General features: G+C 37.2%; 1 protein-coding gene across 1 annotated transcript in view; it reads right to left on the reverse strand.

The window, feature by feature from the left end:
- The window catches only part of Mycbp2 (MYC binding protein 2), a 218,461-nt gene that overhangs the window by 93,174 nt on the left and 104,116 nt on the right, over positions 1 to 21,171 (reverse strand). The window contains 9 exon segments of the mRNA XM_051161021.1: positions 91 to 233; positions 6,337 to 6,515; positions 8,865 to 8,996; positions 10,064 to 10,270; positions 12,219 to 12,410; positions 15,896 to 16,117; positions 18,803 to 19,077; positions 19,434 to 19,626; positions 20,741 to 20,837. Of these exon segments, the coding sequence (XP_051016978.1) occupies positions 91 to 233; positions 6,337 to 6,515; positions 8,865 to 8,996; positions 10,064 to 10,270; positions 12,219 to 12,410; positions 15,896 to 16,117; positions 18,803 to 19,077; positions 19,434 to 19,626; positions 20,741 to 20,837 (1,640 nt within the window).

Raw genomic sequence — 21,171 nt, forward strand, 5'->3', positions numbered from 1 at the left:
GAAAGGTGGCTTCCCTTCATTAACTATGTACAAGAGGGGCACTACAGATTCTAAATTATGACTACATAAAGATTCTAAATTATATCTTACCATCCACAGCAAGAGCTCTGTGCAGCAGGTCCTTAGCAGCTCGAACAACAGTGCTTACCACAGAGAGCGCTCTGCTACAGTTTCTATCTTCTTCATTGGCTTTACTTAGAAGTTGGGATTGTAAGTCCCCATCAAATTCACTCCTGTGACATGAATGAACATGAAAATAACTTGCACTGGTAACTTTAGTATCATATTCAGATCAGAGTCTCATTAAACTTAAAGAAAATTACAGTTAAGACAGTATATGTGATAGGGTGAAAGCGGGAGGGAGGAACGGGAGGATACAAGTGATGAGATAACAATTGAGTTGTAATCTGAATAAATTAATAAAACAATTTTAAAAAGACAGTATATGTGTAGTTATGTTACTTTAGGAAGTGATAAAGGCTTTCAACAAAAGCAAAGCAGAGAATAAAGTAAAAGGTGCTATTGCTTATTAGATTAAGTTGCTCTTTGATGAAGTAATATTTAACAAATACCTGAATTGTGCTTTAAAAACAAACTACAAAAAAGGCCCATGAAAAATGTGAGAAAAAAGTATCAGGACAAAGGGAGCCAAGCGATAAATCCAAGGATGAGAATGTAGACAAGTCCTGCTCCAGTGAAAGGAGAAAGAATAAACGCTGGAGGAGCAGTAAACACAGGTCAGATCATGTGGAATTTAGAGGCCATGGTAACAAATTCAGATTTTTTGCCTGATCCACCTGTGGCACAGCCGACAAGAGACCCAAGGTTCTGCCTGCACCCTGAGGAGTCCTGCCTCTGAAACATCCAGACAACACCAGGGACAGCCAGATAGCTAAACCCCAGCTTAAGAATGCAATCCACGGCCTGGGCATGGTGGTGCATGCCTTTAATCCCAGCACTCTGGAGCAGAGGCAGAGGCAGGTGGATCACTGTGAGTTGGGAGGACAGCCTGGCCTACAAAGCGAGTCCAGGACAGCCAAGGCTACACAGAGAAACCCTGCCTTGAAGGAAAAAAAAAAAAAGTGCAATCAACAACAGGCAGGGCAATATGGTACCACCAGAACCGGCTATTCCACTATGGCAAGCCATAGATACCAAAACACAGCTAAAGCACAAGAAGATGACTTTAAATTCAATGTTATACAGATGATAGAGGCCCTTACAGAGGAAATGAATAAATCCTTTGAAGAAAGACAGGAAAATATAATAAAACAGGTGAAGGAAATGAATAAAACTGTTCAAGACCTGAAAATGAAAATAGATGCAATAAAAGAAACACAAACTAAGGGAATCCTGGAGATGGAAAACATAGGGAAGAGAACAGCAGCTACAAATACAGCATCACCAACAGAATAAAAGAGACGCAGGAGAATCTCAGGCACAGGAGATACTATTGCAGAAATCCATCTAATTCTAAAAAGTTCCTGACACATCCAAGAACTCTGGGACATTGTAAGAAGACCTAACCAAAGGATAATAGAAATAGAAGAAGAATCCTAGTTCAAAGGCCCAGAAAACATTTACAACAAAATCACAGAAGGAAACTTCCCCAACCTAAAGTAAGAGATGCCTATACACATACAAGAAGCTTACAGAACACAACATAGATTGGACCAGAAAAGAAAACTCAACTGTACATAATAATCAAAACACTAAACGTACAGAACCAAAAAAAACAAAACAAAACAAAAAAAAAAAAAAGATTATTAAAAACAGCAAAGGGAAAACACCAAGTAACACAAAGGCAGACCTATCAGAATTACAAAGACTTCTCAACAGAGGCTTGAAAAGCCAGAAGAGCCTGAGCAGATATATTGCATGTCAGCCTAGACTACTATACAAAGCAAAACTTGTATGACCATAGAGAAAACAAAATATTCTATGACAAAACCAATTTCAGCAATATCTATCCAAAAACTCAGCCCTAGAGATAATATAAGGTAAATCCCAACCCAAGTTTAACTACACACAAAAATTATAGGTAATACATACATCTCACACCAGTAAAACTAAAGGGAAAAAAAAAAACACATAGACACATGAACTACCACCACCAACAACAAAATAACAAACATGGTGATATACATAACTGACCCCCAAATTTCTACCAAAGAACTCCTACAGTTGATAAAACAAAACAAAACAAAACAAACAAACAAAAAACACCTTCTACAAAGTGGCTGAATAGAAAATTAAGTAAAAAAAAAATCAGTTACTCTTCTGTATACAATTGATAAATGGGCTGAGAAAGAAGTTAGGGAAACAACACCCTTCATGATAGCCACAAATAATATAAAGTGTCTTGGTGTAACTCTAACCAAGCAAGTGAAAGCCCTGTAAGACAAGAACTTCAAGTCTCTGAAGAAAGAAACTGAACAAGATATCAGAAGATGGAAAGATCTCCTATGCTCATGAATTGGTTGGATTAACATGGTAAAAATGACCATTTTACCAAAAGCAATCTACCATTTAGTACACATCCCATCAAAATTCCAACACTATTCTTTACAGGCCTTAAAAGAACAATTCTCAACTTCATATTGAAAACTAAAAGAGTCAGGATGGTTATAATAATCCTAAAAAATAAAAGATCTTCTGGAGTTATCTCCATCCCTGATTTCAAGCTGTACTACAGAGCAATAGTAATAAAAACTGCATGGCATTGACATAAAAACAGTGAAGGCTGACCAATAGAATTGAATCGAAGACCCAGAAATATACCCACACAACTATGGACACTTGATTTTTGACAAAGAAGCCAACACCATACAATGGAAAAAAAAGAAAGTGTCTTCAACAAATGGTGCTGGCCTAGCTGGATATCTGCATGTAGAAGAATGCAAATAGATCCATATTTACCACTGTGCACAAAACTGAAGTCCAAGTAGATTAAAGGCCTAAACATAAAACTGTGTACACTAAAACTAATAGAAGAGAAAGTGGGGAATAGCCTTGAACTCATAGGTACAAGAAAAAACTGCCTGAACAGAACACCAACAGCTCAGGCACTAAGACCAACAATTAATAAATGGGACCTCATGAAACTGAAAGGCTTCTGTAAGGCAAAAGACACAGTCAATAGAACAAAATGGCATCCCTAGTCATCAGGGAAATGCAAATCAAAACGACTCTGAGATTCCATCTTACACCCATCAGAATGGCTAAGATCAAAACCTCAAGTGACAGCACACGATGTGGAGCAAGGGGAACACTCATCCATTGCTGGTGGGAGCACAAACTTGTACAAGTAATTTGGAAATCAGCCTGGAGGTTTCTCAGAAAATTAGCAATGTTTCTACATCAAGAGCCATGGCATATGCCCAAAAGATGCTCCACCATACCACAAGGACACTTGCTCAACTATATTCATAGCAGCTTTATTCGTAATAGCCAGAAACTGGAAACATCCCCTAGATGTCCCTCAACTGAAGAATGGATAAAGAAAATGTGGTACATTTACATAATGGAAGACTACTCAGCTATTAAAAACAAGGATATTATGAAATTTTCTGTCCAATAGATGGAACTAAAAAATATCATCCAGAGCGAGGTAACCTAAACCCAGAAAAACATGCATGGTATACACTCAAGTATAAGTGGATATTAGCCATTAAGTACAAAATAACCATGCTACAATACACAGACCCAACGAAGCTAGTAACACAGAGGGCTCAAGGAAGTATGCTTGAATCTCATTCAGAAGGGGAAAAAAATAGTCATCTGAAGAAGATGGAGGAGGGAACTGAGTGAGAGGGAATGAGAAGGGGACCATGAGTGGGGATCAGATGTGGGGAGAGTCGGGGCTGGGAGAGAGAAAGGAAATGGCGGGGGCCATCTCTAGGCATGGAGGCTCCCTGGAGTCTATGGAGTACAACCTTAGATGAGACTCCTAGCAGCAAGGGATATGGAGTCTGAAGTGACGAGGTGGGTCTTGCAGTGGAGTTTGGGGGACACCAACCCACCCACAAAACCTTTGACCCCAAATGTGTACTACCCACAAGAAGTGTGGGGATAAAGATGGAGCAGAGATTGAGGGAACGGCTAACCAATCACTGGCCCAACCTGAGCCCCACCCCATGGGAGAGGGTCAACCCCTGACACTATTAATGATACTCTGCTATGTTGGCAGACAGGAGTCTAGCATAACTGTCTTCTAGGAGGCTTCATTCAGAAACTGATGGAAACAGATGAAGAGACCTACAGCCAAACAATAGCTTGAGCTCGGGGAGTTTTATGGAAGAGTAGGAGGAAGGATTGAGGGAGGTGAAGGGGTCAAGAACAAGAAGACCTGCAGAGTAAGCTAACTGGGCCCATAGGGGCTCACCGACACTGAACCACTCCTAGGTGTCCCACACATGTGTAACATAAGTACAGCTTGGTCAACATGTGCTTACCCTAACAATGGGAGTAGGGCCTGTGTCTGATTCTATTGCCTGCCTTTGGATCCTTTCCCCTAGCTGGGTTGCCTTGTCTGGCTGCAGTGGAAGTGCTTAGTTCTGCTGAGACTTGATATGCCAGGGTGGGTTGGTACCCTTTTGTTAGGAGACGGGGAGCCTCTTAGGAGTTGGGGGAGAGGAACATGAGGGTGGGACTGGGAGAAAATGGAGGGGCCTGTGATCAGGCTATAAAGTGATTAAATAAGTAACTTTATTTTAAAACTTCATATTTCATCAAAAAGAGCCAAGAGAGAACTGAGTAAGTGTCCAGTAGGTATGATTTATCATTTTTATCAGATAACATTGTGCTGTAGAGAACTTTCTGGAAAGGGTGACAAAGAAATGAGACACTGATACAGATGTTATGATTATTTTACAGGTAAAGGAATAGTGATCAGCATTCTGATCACAGAAATGATAGAAAAAGTCATATGTAGAGCATTTTACAAATACTGTGAGAAAGTATCAAATTACATATAGGGTGCAAGAGAAAGACATCTAGAATAACAGAGTGTTTGCTACCACTGGGGACTATTAAGGATACATTAAATCTAAAATATCTGTCAGCAAACACAGGGAACATCCTACGAAGGATGTATTATGGTGATTGACGGAGGTTTGTTACCTGGAATTCAACTTCCTGTCTATAATGCCTTTATCATAAGTAATTACAAATAAGCTCTGAGAAGCAAGTGTAACCATTCAAGGCCTCGGCTCCCTCGTCTATGGAGTAGGGACTGGGAAAGTGCGTACTTTGTGACTAGCCAAGGCAACCACACGCAGCACTAGATATGCAGCCTCAGTGACTTGATACAAAGTTCCCACTAAGATCGAGGGGAAAGGTGCTTAATGGCACTGAGACTACAGGTATGTTATTATGCAAAAAAATCAGGCACAATGAGAAATGTATATGCAGGTTTGTTTTCCAAAAGATTATAATGTTCTGTTTTCCACTATTTACTATCAAATAGTTTAGTAAAATACTATAAGAAAACTCCCAGTAGGGCATGGTGGTGCACACCTTTAATCCCAGCACTTGGGAGGCAGAGGCAGGTGGATTGCTGTGAGTTCAAGGCCAGCTTGGGCCACAAAGTGAGTCCAGGACAGCCAAGGCTACACAGAGAAACACTGTTTCAAAAAAAAAACAAACCAAAAAGGAGGGGGGGGGAAAAAAGAAAGAAAAAAAGAGCTTCCCAGCATTCCACCACTGTATCTCCCAGAGTCCCAGAGGCTGACTTGGGTAGGCAAAAGAGTTGCAGATGTAAAACTGTTCTTTAGACTAAAGCAAAGAAGTAAGGCAATACCACTATCTGGACTTAGTAAGGCTGGCCATTATTTTATTTTATTATTATTACTTTGTTTTGTTTTTTGAGAAAGGGTTTCTCTGTGTAACAGCTTTGGCTGTCCAATAACTGGCTCTATAGACCAGGCTGGCCTTCAACTCACAATCCACCTGCCTCTGCCAACCAAGTGCTGGGATTAAAGGCTTGTACCATCACCACCTGTCTTGGTCTTTTAGTTTAAATAATTATGTAAAAAATGAGTAAATTCTACTTGTATTTTAATGGACAATCAAGGAATTAAAATATAACAAGAGCAACATAAAAAAGTTGAAATTAAAAGTGAAATTAAAGGGATAACAAAAATGTAAAAGCATTCACCTTCATAGTTAACACTTAATTTACATTTATAAATGAGAATTCTTCACAGGAATCTGAGTAAGTATGTGCTAGAAAGATAAATTTGTAATTCAGTTACATTGTCAACTTATCATATTTTTAATAATGTAACTGTGACACACCACTTTAGACATTTGATTTCTGACTATAACTACCCCTACCTATAGTAAAGTATCTGGGGAATCTGTCCTCTGGTTTGGTTTGTGCCATTACTGCTCAAGCTGCATGTGCTGAAGGTGAAGGTCACTCCATCAGGGCACTGAACAGTGGTCATTCCTCCATCGCCATTGGCTGTACGGCTTCCATAGTTCCTCAAGCGGACAGCATACTTAACATTTTCCTTCACAATGAAGATATAAAGCATGTTATATCTGCTCATAATATAAGCAAAATGCAGAAATAAATCTAGTGGTAAACTACTCCAATATACTGACACATTGTACAAGTTATAAATAATATCATTAAATGAATTTTTAATTAATCTAATAGCTAATACTCAGTGAATACCATTTGAATAGCAGAATCTGTTGTAAATACTTTATATGATCTAACTGAATTAATTCCAGTGTCCTCAGTATGTAAGTAATTACTTGATAGATGAAGGATTTGAGGTTTAATTGCTGATGAATTTGCCCAAGTAACATAGCTAGTAAGCAGTGAGACTAGCAGTTGACGATCAGCAACTAGAGAGTTCCTGTGCTTAATTACAGCCATAAAACATTAGTCATAAAACTACTAAAACAAGCTATTGTTCTATGAGTTTAAATTCTTAAAAGAATTTTAAGTGTGGAAAAACATAATTTTTAAATCTATTACATTTTTATTTGGGGGGATATTTACTCAGAGACAAAAATATAAACACAAACATAAGAAAAAAATCCATGTAAACTATCCAGAATATGGTATGTAGGAAAACAAGAGATATAGATACTCATGCTTTACGGCCTACAAGGTTTTTATTTTTTTCATATCTACGCTGGCTTGTTTTATGTCAACTACATACAAGTTGTAGTCATCTGAGAGGCGAGAACCTTAATTGAGAAAGTACATCCATAAGATCAGGCTGCAAATATGCCTGCACAGCATTTTCTCAGTGACTGATATGAGAGCCCGTCTCAGGAGGGTGGTCTTGGCTCGTATAAGAAAGCAGGCTGAGCTCGCCATAAGTAAGCAGGCCAATATGCAGCACTCTGTCATGGCCTCTGCATCAGCTGCTGCCTCCAGGTTCCTGCCCTGTTTGCGTTTCTGTCCTGACTGACTTCTTTCAGTGAGGGACTATAATGTGGAAATGTAAGGCTCTCTCGCCCCCTCTGCCCGCCCACCCTCTGTCTTTCATGTGCGTGCGTGCGTGCGTGTGTGCATGTGCTGCAGAGAACAGAAGATCACAGAGGATCCCCTGGAGCTGTAGTTACAGGCAGTAATAAGCCCCTCAGTGTGGGGGTTGGGAACTGATCTCTAGTTTTCTATAGGAGTATTACATGCTCCTAACCATGGATACATCTCTCTAACCATCAAAGCTATTTTTGATGAAGTCTCTGATAAGTCTACTTTGTACTTTAAGTTCTATTTCAAAATAATATTTACCCATCAGGTATAATTTAATGTTACTTTAACATTAATAATTACTTTAATATAATTTTATCTACCTTTGCAAATGCTTACATTTTATTTTCTAAATATACTTTTCTTTACATATTTATTTATTTTATGTTATGTATATAGTGTTTTCACTACATATACGCGTATGTGAGTCATGAGTATCCCTGGTGCCTGAGAAGTTCAAAGAGGTCATCAGATCCCATGAATTGGAACTATGGATGGTTGTGAGCCACGATGTGGATGCTGGGAACTGAACCTGGGTCCTCTGTGTGAACAAAAGTGCTGGTAACTATTGAGCCATCTCTCTGGACCCCATTTATATTTATTAAGACTATTCTAGCTTCTCTATAAGCATTTTTGGTGCAGTATAAGTTGGAAAGATGGAGACTAATACCTGATCAGTTTCAATACTCTTCTGTCATTAATCAGCATAAGACTACAGTATGGATATTGGTCTTCCTCACCAACACAAGAGGCTCAAAGCAGGAAAATGATATGCCAGATTTAAGAAAGCTCACATAGGAGAATGATGTAGCATATAGTGGAACTAAATAAATACAACTCTGTATCTTTCCTATTTATATTATATTAATCCCTTTAAAAATCCAAGTCTCTCTTACCCTGATCTATAACTGTCTGACTACAACCAAACAATTCTTCCTAATATACCAGATCTTGGTATGTGTAAAAACAGAGCACAACATAGTACAAACCAAGAATATTACACTATCATAGGTAAATGCAGAAGCAGTTAAAGCAGCATAATAGATTAACAATTTAGGAGAAGCCATAGTTAATGAAAATTCATGGGCTACTTTTCAATATGTTTTTAAAAGACTTATTTTTAAATTATGTATATACACACATATCTATGTGGGGATATGTGCACATGAGTGCAAGTACCTGAAACGATCACAAGAGGGTGCTGTGTATCCTGGACCGAAGTTACTGGTGCTTGAGAGCCACTTAGCATGGGTGCTAGAGCAGTACACACACCTAATCACTGCGCAATCTCTCCAGTCCCACTCTTCACTATTTTTAACTGTATAACATTGCCTTTTAGTTAAAAAAGAAAAGTGGTTGAAATTACCTTTAAAGGAACAACTTTGTCCAGTCTGATTTCAGCTATGTCACTGGGTGAATCGTCTGTTGTGTAAGTTCCTTTAACTAATTCTAGAGATGTCCATCTATGAGAATGAGTGGAATCTCCGGCATGTTCACTCTGATGAAGATAGAAAAGCAAAATTTACAAGATGCTTAACTTTATTCTAAGAGCAATTCTGATTATAATTCATTATTGTCTTTAGGTAGTCATAGGCTGGTGAACATAGCTCAGCAGGTAAACAACTTGTCACCAAGACGGACAATCTGAAATTGATCTCTGAGACCCTCAAAAGGTGGGGAAAACTGCACTCACTAGTTTCTCTCTGATCTCTACATATGCAATTTAGCATGTGGATGTATGTTTGCACACACACTCACATAAACAAAAATATGTATTTAAAAACTCAAATTAGTAATTAGCATTTATTTATACATTCTTTACAAAAGATATTGCTATTCTAAGCTATTCACTTTTATTGCTTCCTAAAGACATTAAAACATAAACCCACTAGTATCATCTTAGGTCTTGGAAGTACATGAGTGTCTTCCTATAAGGACTGCATACTGAATACATGAAGTAGATATTAACTAAAACTAAATGCCTAAAAGAATCAGTTAAACATATGCTATTTACAAGAAACGTATTTCCATGTTTTTTGTCTCATATTAAAGATTCTTTGTAAAAATTCAAGCACTTATTTTTGATACTGGAGAAAAATATAGCTGCACCAACCAATAAATACCATCTTTAGTTACTATGAATTTTCCATTAGCACTTTGATAAAAGTATATAGTTTTTGATAGAAAAATAGTATCCACCTAAACACTCTTCTAGGATCATGAAAAATGAAAATAGCAAAAAATAAAAAAATAAAATAAAAAATAAAAGTAAGCAAGATTTTGAATTAAAAGCTAAGCTATATACTTTCTGGTTTCCAATTCCATTAGAAATCTTTCCCTGTCTGAAACTAGAAGAAAAAAAAAAAAAAAAAAAAGATAAAACAAAACAATACAGAAGTGTGGCAAGATACTCCAAACAACCATGTAAAACAAGTCTTTTGATTCTCATTTAATGTTGTCTATATACAGGTGATCTGTTAAATTTCCAAAGGTTTGAAGTCATCCTGATAATGATAAACTCTGGTAACCCCACAGCAAGAAAAACGCTGTAGGAGTGATACTTACATCGTCAACCAGCACCTCTAATTCATACTCATGGATACCACCTCCTCCATAGACAGAGAAGCCAACCACAACAATGCCAGGTTTGTCTACTGCAAAACAGATGGCATCAGGGGACCCATTTCCAGTGTTCCAACTTCTTCCCTGACTTGTTTTTGTGAATCGATTAGCACTAGCTTTTACAGAGTGAAGAGAATTAAGTCCATCAACCTGTAAGCAACACACACAATTCCATTAGCAGTTGTTAGTATTACTACAACTGAAACAAAAATATCTAATGGATACTAAACATTCATTTGAATGACATATTTCATATGAAGAGAAAAATTTCAAAACAAAACCACAATCTTTTTGTAGGGAAAAGCATAAAACAGAAACATCAAAATCAGTTAAAACAATCAGGTGAGTAACAAAACATGGTTAAGAAAGGCAGGGGGAAGAGAGAAATATTATACATCACAAAATGTAAGGCACTTATCAGTGTTTCAAGGTGACCTTCTTAAACACATAATATTTGATGCTAAAATTCTGTTCAATGGCTAAAGAGCAATATGTGTGACTGCTACCACTGAATTATACACACGAGGTTTATTACAATGATAAAGCTTAATCTATGAATATCTTAGCACAACTACAAACACTATGGTATAGGCGAGAAAGTTTCTGCCCAGTTTTCATATGCATCTGTATATATAACTATAGATAGAGCAACGCTTTGGAGCTTTTTGTTTTTTAACACCATGTATTCAGTATTAGCAGCCTTAGTTCAGAACATGACCTATCAATTAGCAGTGGAACAGCTGGTGCAATTTCATGGAATTGTGTAATGTGGCAGATAAGAACTAAGTCTAAGAAGATTATATACACTTTATATGCTGTGACAATCTGGCTATATTAATGAAGAAACAGTTAAAGATGACACTGGAGAGGGAAAACGGCCCACATACTAGTATTTGCTCTGTAATTATCGTGACTTGTGGTAATGACAGCACATTTGTAACCCCAGCAGTAGGAGATTCACAGATGCATGATAACCTGGGGCTCTACGGCCAAACAGTCTAGCCAGTACATGAGTTTCCATGTTCAATGTGAGATCATTCCTCAGTGAATATGGTCAAGAAGGCTGAGGAAGACACCTAACATTGATCTCTGGCTTTTCCATATATATGCACATAGTGTGTGTGTGTGTGTGTGTGTGTGTGTGTGTGTGTGTGTGTGTGTGCATATACACTACACATATGCACGTACACACACACAGACACAGAATGTGAAAGAGTTAAGAGTTAGTTTTAAAAAGTAAAAACGAGTAGATCATAGAGGAACAGAAAAGCAGAAAATGTTTTGTGTGGATGTGTATACTGTGCAGGAGCACACACAGAAGTCAAGCAAACAAGTGATTTGGTCTTCTCATGAAAACTGGAGCTAGACTGGCAGTCAAAACAGCCACAAACCCTCTTGCCTCTGACCCTGCAGTGCTGGGTTTTGAACTCGGGACTTCATGTTTACATGGCAAGCACTTTTACCTGCTTCTACTTCCTGAGTGCTGGATTTTAGGCATGTACTGTAGTGTACAGTTAAACAGAGAGTGAGGCTTGTTTGAGAAAGAAACTGACATGAAATGACCATCAGAAAATAAGTTTTAAAATGCAGAGGGCATTGTGATCATGGGAGCCATGATCAAGCCTAGAGGTGAGTGAGCATTAAAAAGAGGGTGTATCACGTCAGAGACAATATGATGGGGCCTTAAAGGGAAGAAAGGAGCCTCCCTGTAAAATCTGGAGAGGAGCTTCATTAAGATGACTAAATAAAAGAGAAAGCTACCATAGAGAGGATGAAGGGAGTAGGTGACATGCAGAACCCAAAGAAGAATCTTCAATCTCCTGAACAAAAAGAAAATAGCTGGTGTGTGTGTGTGTGTGTGTGTGCGTGCACGCGTGTGTGTGTGCGTGCGTGTGTGTGTGTGTGCGTGTGTGAGTGTGTGTTAAAGCCCTGATACAATGTGGCTTCCTAACTCTGCTGCACAGAGTTCTTGGGTTGTGGCCTTACCTCTTTAAGGCTATGAGATCTGGCTGCCTATAGTGACAATGTCTTAAAAGACATGCTTACCGTCCTACAGAAACATGCACATATTTATCCAGTTTGAAATACAGCTCCTTACCTCAGATCCCAGGGCTGACGCCGTCAGCTCACTGACAATACTGGCCAGCAATCCGCAGGTGTTGGAGACCAGGTGTGAGGAGAAGAGCTCGTTCTCTCTCCGAAGGCTGTTTCTCACTGGAAGCACAACAATGACAAGCATCTTCTCCAGCACTTCGCGGAAGCTTGTCATCCCCGAGATGTTCTCCTCACTCTACAACAGGGTGTGTAAGGAAAGAGGGCAAAGCTTTGCTTTACGGTCCCCAAGACAGGTCTTGGTGCAAAATTCTTCCCTTATGATACCCTAATGATTAGGTTTTTGACTTGTATTTACAAGCTATGTTTTTATTAGCTTTGTGACATTTTCATATACCTTCTTATTTTAACAATATAGCAGTTTAAAAATCCTCTACATGATAGACAATTATTCATCCTGTTTAAAATTATTCTTCTACAAGTTACGACTTCAGTAGAACTTGAGTTTATAAAAACGTTTCGAGCATTTATGTAATTCTTACACAGCTACTCCTTTGACAACTATTATATTCAATTTATCGAAAACAAAAAAGCAAAATCCCAATCTCTACCAGTAGAAAAAAACTATAGAATTTCATTAAAATCCAAACTCCAATAATATTTTCCAGAAAATACTGAAAGATTATTCACCTGATATCTAACAAAAAGTTCTGTCCTTTACCAAACTCTCATGTGAGCATAGTGATAGGCATTTAATTTCCATATGAAGTCACAGGAACCACAAAATCTTTTAGTTCTACCAAAGACTAGAAAACCACACAATTTGCTATCTGGTTGTAATTCTTTCATTGAGCCTCAACTTTCCTAAATCACAAGTATTATTTGTTATGACTCAATTTTCAAAAGTGCATTATTAGTCCTTGTAAGACTTTCACAATTATTATATTCCTTACTGCTTTATCCATAAAAACATTCATAAAAATATAATCTGAGTGAACAGGGGCCGAGAAGCTAAGCAAGTGAATAATCCAGTTAGAAATTACAGAGATTTCTCGTTGAAACTGTCATCAGCATGGCTCACTACTTCCTTCCTTCCCAACGTAGAGTTTTAATGCTATACAAAATAGTGACCTAAAGATTTTTTTCATATTTTAGTTAGTCTATTAACATCTATGTACAATTACTATAATGTTTTGGTTAATTTCTAATCAAATACTTTTTTGGAATTAAAATAATCTACTTTTGAAAAATTAAAAACTGAATTTATTTTATCTCTTCCATCTTTCCATTCTCCAGAAATTTCACTTTCCCAGAAAGTCTGCTTTGAAAAACACTCAACTAATGGTACTTCATAAAGAATCTCGTGGTACTTCCTTTAGAAAATGTCTGCTGCAGAACCGTGTACGTCTGTTTAGTTTCAACCAGTAGTTGTCAAGAGCACTACAAGAAGCTGCTCTAATAACAGTCTGTCAATAAGACATGTTAGAGAGCAACACGTGAATGCAAAGTGACACTAGTTCAGGTAGCTTAAGTCACACAGAAATAGGATAATCCAATACTTAAAATTATACTGGGAAAATAATCATGATCATAAATGAAAGGTACTGTTTAAAATACTTAAATATTTAAGATGCTCTAAATATATGTATGCATAAACATACTCTATGGCAAAATGTTAAAATGTATAATGTCCAGGGGAAAGAAATGGAAAAATGATGTAATTCTATTTTAATTAACAATGTATAGAAGGGGAAATGATGTAATTCTATTTTAATTAACAATATATAAAATTGAATTTAAAAATGCAGTGAGAGAATATATATTAACTGTGGTAATTTTTTAAAAACACAATTATTAATCACTACATGTTAGTATTCAAATATACAACTCTAATAGTAATTCCTAAAGAAAACACTAGCATACTGCTAGTTTATCACCCATGCTATTTTATCTCAGTATTTTCTTTCAATAGGAAGCCTTCTGCCTTGATATTTTACGTAGTCACCACATATGAAGTGTCTTCATACACTCTTATGATTTTTAAAATAACATGATATTAAATATTAGCATATCATTGGAATGGCTGAATCAAGTTCTATCAAGTTAACATACCTGATTCAGCTACTTCCCTTAGTGGTGAACATTTAAGGGTCTAATTAAGGTTTCTAACCTTCCTTTTTAGCAAATACACACAGAGCTTTAGTTGTACAATTATTCTTCTAGTTCCCTGTGAAAACACGGATAACATGCAGTGGTGAAACAATAATGTATCATCTAAAAATTCAAAGGCTGTATTTTTTTTTCACCTACTTCAACTACAAACAAATTAAATAATAATAAGTGTACAATAAATACTTGCCAAAAGGTTATTTAAAAGAGACTAATTTAACTTGCAAAAATCATCTGTAAGGTTAGTCTATTTCTTCATAATCTCACCTGTGCTGAAATTTAAAAGAAAAAAAATTTAACTTTTTCTAAATTTCTAGGAACAAATTTCTATCTCAAATTTTGTTCCCTAGCATTCATTAATTATTATTAGTAAGGTTGCTGGCTCTTAAAATACATCAAATTTCTATTGTGATTTTACAAAGATATGTCTTTGATTTTTTTTGTATAGTGTTTTCTAACAATGTAGAAGCAGTTACTAAATAATGTTTCCTATGCCTTTTGCTTTACAATGTTTACTTTAATATGCCAGCTTATTTTATAAAACCCATGATAAAAGTTGCTATTTATTACTATATTTTATACATGTGTGTGAGTGTGTGTGAGTGTGTGTGTGTGTGTTTAGCACACATGTGGTAGTCAGAGGACAATGAGTTAAGTGCTGGCTCTCCTTCCACCATGTAGGTTCTGGATTAAACTCAAACTGTTGTGCTTGGTGGCAAGCACACTTATGTGCTATGGTGCCATTTTGCTAACTCTACTTTAGAACAGAAAAAATTGCTTATGCTATCTGTAACTTACTTTCAAATGATACAAGACTAAACAATTATGTAGGTGTTCACTGTATACTCACATTTTTAGAGGTGAATGGTCACATAAAATTAGGCTGCTCACGTGGTGCTTTGAATAAGAACGGCCCCATAACTTCTATGCTTTGATGCTTGGTTCCCAGTCAGTGAACTATTTGGACAGAATTAGGAGAACTAGCCTTGTTGGAGGGGGTGTGACCTTACTGGAGAAGGTGTGACCTTATTGAAGGGGGTGTGGCCTCATTGGAGGGGGTGTGACCTTATTGGAGGGGGTGTGACCTTATTGGAGGAGGTGTGACTTTACTGGAGGAGGTGTGACCTTATTGGTGGAGGTGTGTCACTGGGAGTGCCCTTTTAGGTTTCAAAAGCCCCACACCAAGACCAGTCTCTCTCTCTGCCTACTGATGGTGAGTTGGGATGTATACAGCCAAGGTCTGCGTGCCACCAGCTTCCTGTCATGATCACTACTGACTAACCCCCTGAAACTGTAAGCACGCCCCCACTTATGAGCTTCTTCTGCAACTTGCCTTGGTCATGGTATTTTGTCATGACCATAAAAGAGTAACTAGACACTTATCATTCACATAAACAAAACAATTAGAGAACAGCTTATTAAAAAACAGATAATCATTGGTTAATCATTTGGCAAATATAATTATCAATAAGGAGGACAAGGCACCAACCTACATATGTCTCCACTTTCTGTTGTTTTACTTCTACATTGGAAGAGATTTCCAAAAAGACATACCTGGCTGAGCTTTTCCATATGTCCCACCAAAAGTGGAAACCGATGAACTAGTGTTGAGTCGTTCTCCGTACTGACTTGCTTAACAATTGATCGCAACAACACTTCTCCATCATATGCAATAGGGAAGATAGAAGTCAGCTTCACAGACGTGTGGCACAGAGCTGACATGACAGCTGCAAGGAGCCGGCTACTAGATGTCTTAAAGTTTGCTTCCTGGATATCCTTTAGGAACAGAAGTAAGCCCCAAACACTGCATCAGTGCAAACCAAGTTTCTTCGTATATACCAAAAATATCTATCACTCAAATCATTTAAGAAGCTCACCACATCAATACATTAAAGCATAATTAAATTATTATCTAATAATGATGGGAGAAGAGTCAAGAGTCCTATAGCAAACCAAGGTTTATACACCTGTGTATCTTTACCATCACCAGCTTCCTAGCACCATTTTCAATGTGAGATGTTAAAGGACTCCCATCAGAATCTACCAAACACACATTCTGTAAGTATTGAAACTTGACAAAAATGAACAATATAAATTGTACTTCTGTGATACTATTTTACTAAGGTCCCAAAACTAAGTTCTTATATGCCAGTTTATGAAGAAATCTTAGGCTGTACAATTTTTCTGATTTTTGAACTTATCAACTGAGGAAATCCTAATTCACAGAAGGCATGCACGTATCACTTAGTTCTTCAAACAGTTTTTCTACCAGTCAAGCATTAAGGTAAAGCGCTATGTCATCCAAATCCAATGTTGCAATAGCTAGCCTTAGCAAAGGGAGACTACTGACAAGGTGAGAGTGAATGTGCCCATTGACCCAGGCAACATTCTTCTAGGAACCATGGTAAACTACAGTATCCTGCTTACATGGACCAAGGGACACGGGGATATCATCGTGGTGATAGTGAATCAGGAGAGAGCAAAGGGTAAAGACCTTAGCTCTCATTTCCATAACAATATTAAGTGAGAGTGACGGGAATACCCAATACCTATTTCTAAACTTAGGAGAGCATTCAAGTCACTGTTAAGTAGTATGTTAGCTATAGATTATTCTTCTATAACCTCCAGTATATTGCTTCCAAGCTGAGAAAGCATTCAATATTATTTTATCATGAAGTAAGATGTAAGCTACAGATCGCTCTTAGAGACCCTTTACCAGGTTGGAGTGCATACTACATACCTGTTTGCAAAGTTTTCAACACTGCTAATTCTGTCAAATGTATTTTGAATAGCTTCTGAAAGTATATAATTTTTCTCTCTACTTAATTAATATTAACTCTTTTTTTTAACCCCCAGTACTGGGAGTTGAACTCTCACTCAAGCTAGAAAAGCACTTACCAATGAAAATTATCCCAGCCCCATCAATCCCTATTTATTTTTACATGTTAACCCTGCATTTCAAGATAACTACCATGACAGCATTCAAAATTTTTAACTCAACAGTATTATGTGAATGCCTGTGTATTGGTATATTTGTCCATTATTTATTTTTGTATCTCTTAGGTTTTGGTATTGAGCCTATCATCAGTTATCTGTGTTTTCTGTAGGAATTTGTTAAAGATGTTATTTCTTTATAAATGTTTAAAGACTCTATGAATGACAATTATCTAGGTTAGTAATCTTGTTTGTGTGTAAGCTGAAATAATAAATTCTATTTTTTAATGGACATAAGACAATTAAGATCCTTCTTTTATCCTTATTTTTGAGAGACGGTATTCCTCGGTAGCCCTGACTGGCCTAGAACTTGCTATGAAGACCATATTCTTTATAGTCATGTTTTAGAAGTGTGTATGAGTGTTTTGCCTGCATGTATGACTGCGTACCATATGTGAGCCTGACGCTTCAGAAAGCCAGAAGAGGAGGTCTGAGGCCCTGGAATTGGAGTTACAGACTGTTGTAAGCCATCACTGTGAGTACTGGAAACTGTACCTGGGTCCTCTGGATGAGCAGCCACTGTTCATCACTCTGGGCCTGACTTTACAATTTTAATCTTTTAAATTTAGCTAGATTTACTTATGTCCAAGTATTTGATTTATCTTGGTGAGTGTCCTATGTGTACTAGAAAATATGCATTCTGTAGTTGTATACTATAGTTTGTAAATGTCAATAAGATTAACATATTGGTGAGATAGCTCACTCAACACTTAAGAAGACTTCCAGCTTTTCTAGAGGATGTAAATTTAATTCTCAACACCCAAATGCCTGTAAATCCAGGTCCAACAGCCGTCTTTGCCTCTTCTACTTACCTGTATGCATATATATGTATATTACACACACATACACATACACACACATATAAACACATAATTAAATATAAAAGTAAAACCTTAAAGACCAAGACTGTCTTTATCACTGTTCAGTTCCTGCCTGTCCCCCATCGTTTGCTCTAATTGTATTGTTAGTTACTGAAGCATAAGGGCTGAAGTCTCCAACTATCAGTCAAGGTCTCTCCAACCTGAAGCTCTGTCCAGCACTTATGCCAAGTGATCTGAAACGCTGTGATGTGGGATCTGGGAATGAATGATGTTAACATGCTCTTCACTCATCTCCCTCTTCCCTGTTCTGACAACCATAAATACATCCAGCGTCATTTGGTGCTGTATTTGTTTTTACACAGTCACTATATTCTTTCCCCCTCTCTTTCAAATACCTTACTTATAGACTGAAAGAAAAAGTCAGCAGTTTACATAATATTTCTGATAATTTCATAACAAATAGGTAATATCAGAGAATGAAGCAAATTTTTAAGTTTTAGCTATAGAAGTGAAGCATACCAAGCCGACTTCCCAACTGATCACTAGTAATTAAAAAGGTAAGAACATCACATTTTCTTGCAGAGTATTAAGCAATTTTTAAGTAATATATTTTATTTGAAACCAATATTTTATAAACTTAAATTACCTGATCCAAACAATTCAGCAGATCACAAAGGCAAGCCCACTGCAGAGCAGGAGTCGGGTAGAAAGAGTGAAAGCAGGCAGTGAATGTGTTATGGCATTCCTCAAGGACGGCTTCTAGAAGACTCAGGGGCTGGCTGAGGTACCCTTGAGGGTCATTATCCAACTTCACCATGCAATGATCGACTCCTTCTGATAAAATTTTTCTTAACAAAGTTCTTGTTTTTCCAATACACTCAGCTAATTTGCTAGTTTCTTCTACAACTGCTTTTCCTGTAGCTTTGAGAAAACAAAAAGTGCAATAAACTAAAGTATGTACACGAAATAATAATTCAGTCATAACACTTAAACATCAAAACCCCAAAATGAAACTTCTTTAAGATTTAAGTGTGCTACAAATTGATTAAAAAAAAAAAAAAACTTCATAGATAAAAGAACTGACAGTAGTACTTAAGTCTAAATTTGTGATTGAAATATTTTCTATTTGACAAAAATAGTTTAAAAGTAACATCTTTCTTAATTTTAGGAGCATCTGAACGGTATCATGGGTTCTTAAACACATGATTAACTCTTTATTGTTTTCTCAATACTGGAAATTATTTCTTTCCAAAGTTATTTTTTAAACGTCCCCATACCTGACACTGGGTATATCTCACAGGTGTAGACTCGCAGGAGCCGCAGGCAGCAGGTCCCCACAAAGCGCAACCGCTCCAAATCCAGCAGAGTGGCTGTAAACTGGAAGCCTTTCAGTCCTCTGAGCTCTTCAACCCCTAAGACTAAGGTGGTCCAGCTCCAGTGAAGAACACTTAGCAACGATTCAAAGCATTCCTACCACAATAAGAACAGATGCTCCAGTGAGCTTAATCCTGCCACACAATAAGAACAGATGCTCCAGTGAGCTCAGTCCTACCACAGTGAGAACAGATGCTCCAGTGAGCTCAATCCTACCACAGTGAGAACAGATGCTCCAGTGAGCTCAATTCTACCACAGTGAGAACAGATGCTCCAGTGAGCTCAATCCTACCACAGTGAGAACAGATGCTCCCATGAGCTCCAGTGATGCCACAGCGTGAATGAAGGGAAGGTAAATGGCACAGCACTTCAAAGCTACCTTGAACTTTTTGCTGAACTTTGGTAGCTGAAATAAGACACCTGTATACATTTTTACATTCCTCTTATAAACATGGAAGAAAAAAAAACCCAACAGATCATAATTTATACGTTTCTTTAAAGTAAGTCAATATAGTATAACAAAGTATTCTTAAAATATTAGAAATCAGTGATACATATATCTATCTCTATTTATACATTACCTACATATTAAAATGTATAATAAAAACTAACAAATTTTTGAAACATTGACTAGAAGATACTACCAAAATCACTATTGGAGTTTTAAAAATTCTTGTGTACGAGTTTATACGGTTGGCTTTCCTTGCAGTTCTAGATGGTTTGGAGATCTTCACACTTACATGATGGCAAACTATATAGAATCTCAGAATGGAACAATTTGATCCCCAATCCTCACCAAGGCCCAGATGACTGCTAATACAGTACAACAAATTAAAATAAATGACTGAATATATTTGTTATATAAAGAATTTCAATTACCCAAAGACCACAAGGCCATTTATATACACACACAAAAATTAATTGAAATAATAATAATAGTGTGATTTTATTGAAAAGATACTAAATTCACTGCTTAGCAGGGTATATGTCTAAATAGAAAAGTCACAAGTTATTTCAGGTGTAGAAAAGTCAATTCAGCTGGGCATGGGGAGATCACAGGCAACATCTTGTTTGAAAGTAGACATTATCTTTGCCTAGAATATAAACACCACAAGAAAAGCAGATCTGAACTCATAAAACAATGCTGAGACAGCCTTAGAATTAAAACTCAGCACTGAGTACTACAGCAGAAAGTTTTAAAGTGGCTTACCACTGAGACAGTTCTTGCAAATGATCTCTTCAGAATGTGTACAGGCTCACTAGCTTGCTGCTTGCCTTTTGAAGCACTACCATCACTGGTTGGGAGTCTGATGGCAGAAGATAAACAACAGACTATGTTCAAATGTCCAAAGACAATTTTTTAATGTAAAGTTTATAGTATCAGTGGAGTGCTCAGCTACAAACGGATCATCTCCACTGCCTCCCACTATTCCAAAGGTTCAAGAACCAAGGTAGAAAAAGGGACAGGAAGATTTTAAGAGGCAGAGGTTTGGGTGGACAGGAGCAAAACAGTGTCATTTAGACTGGCCTGGAATGCTACACTTCATGGATGTGTTTACCTGCACAATACCAGCACCATGCAAAATGACACCATTTGACATGCTAATGTAGATGGGAGATATCTCCCATGATCCCACCATA

Source organism: Acomys russatus, chromosome 18 (genome assembly GCF_903995435.1).
Source record: "Acomys russatus chromosome 18, mAcoRus1.1, whole genome shotgun sequence".
Lineage (NCBI taxonomy): Eukaryota > Metazoa > Chordata > Mammalia > Rodentia > Muridae > Acomys > Acomys russatus.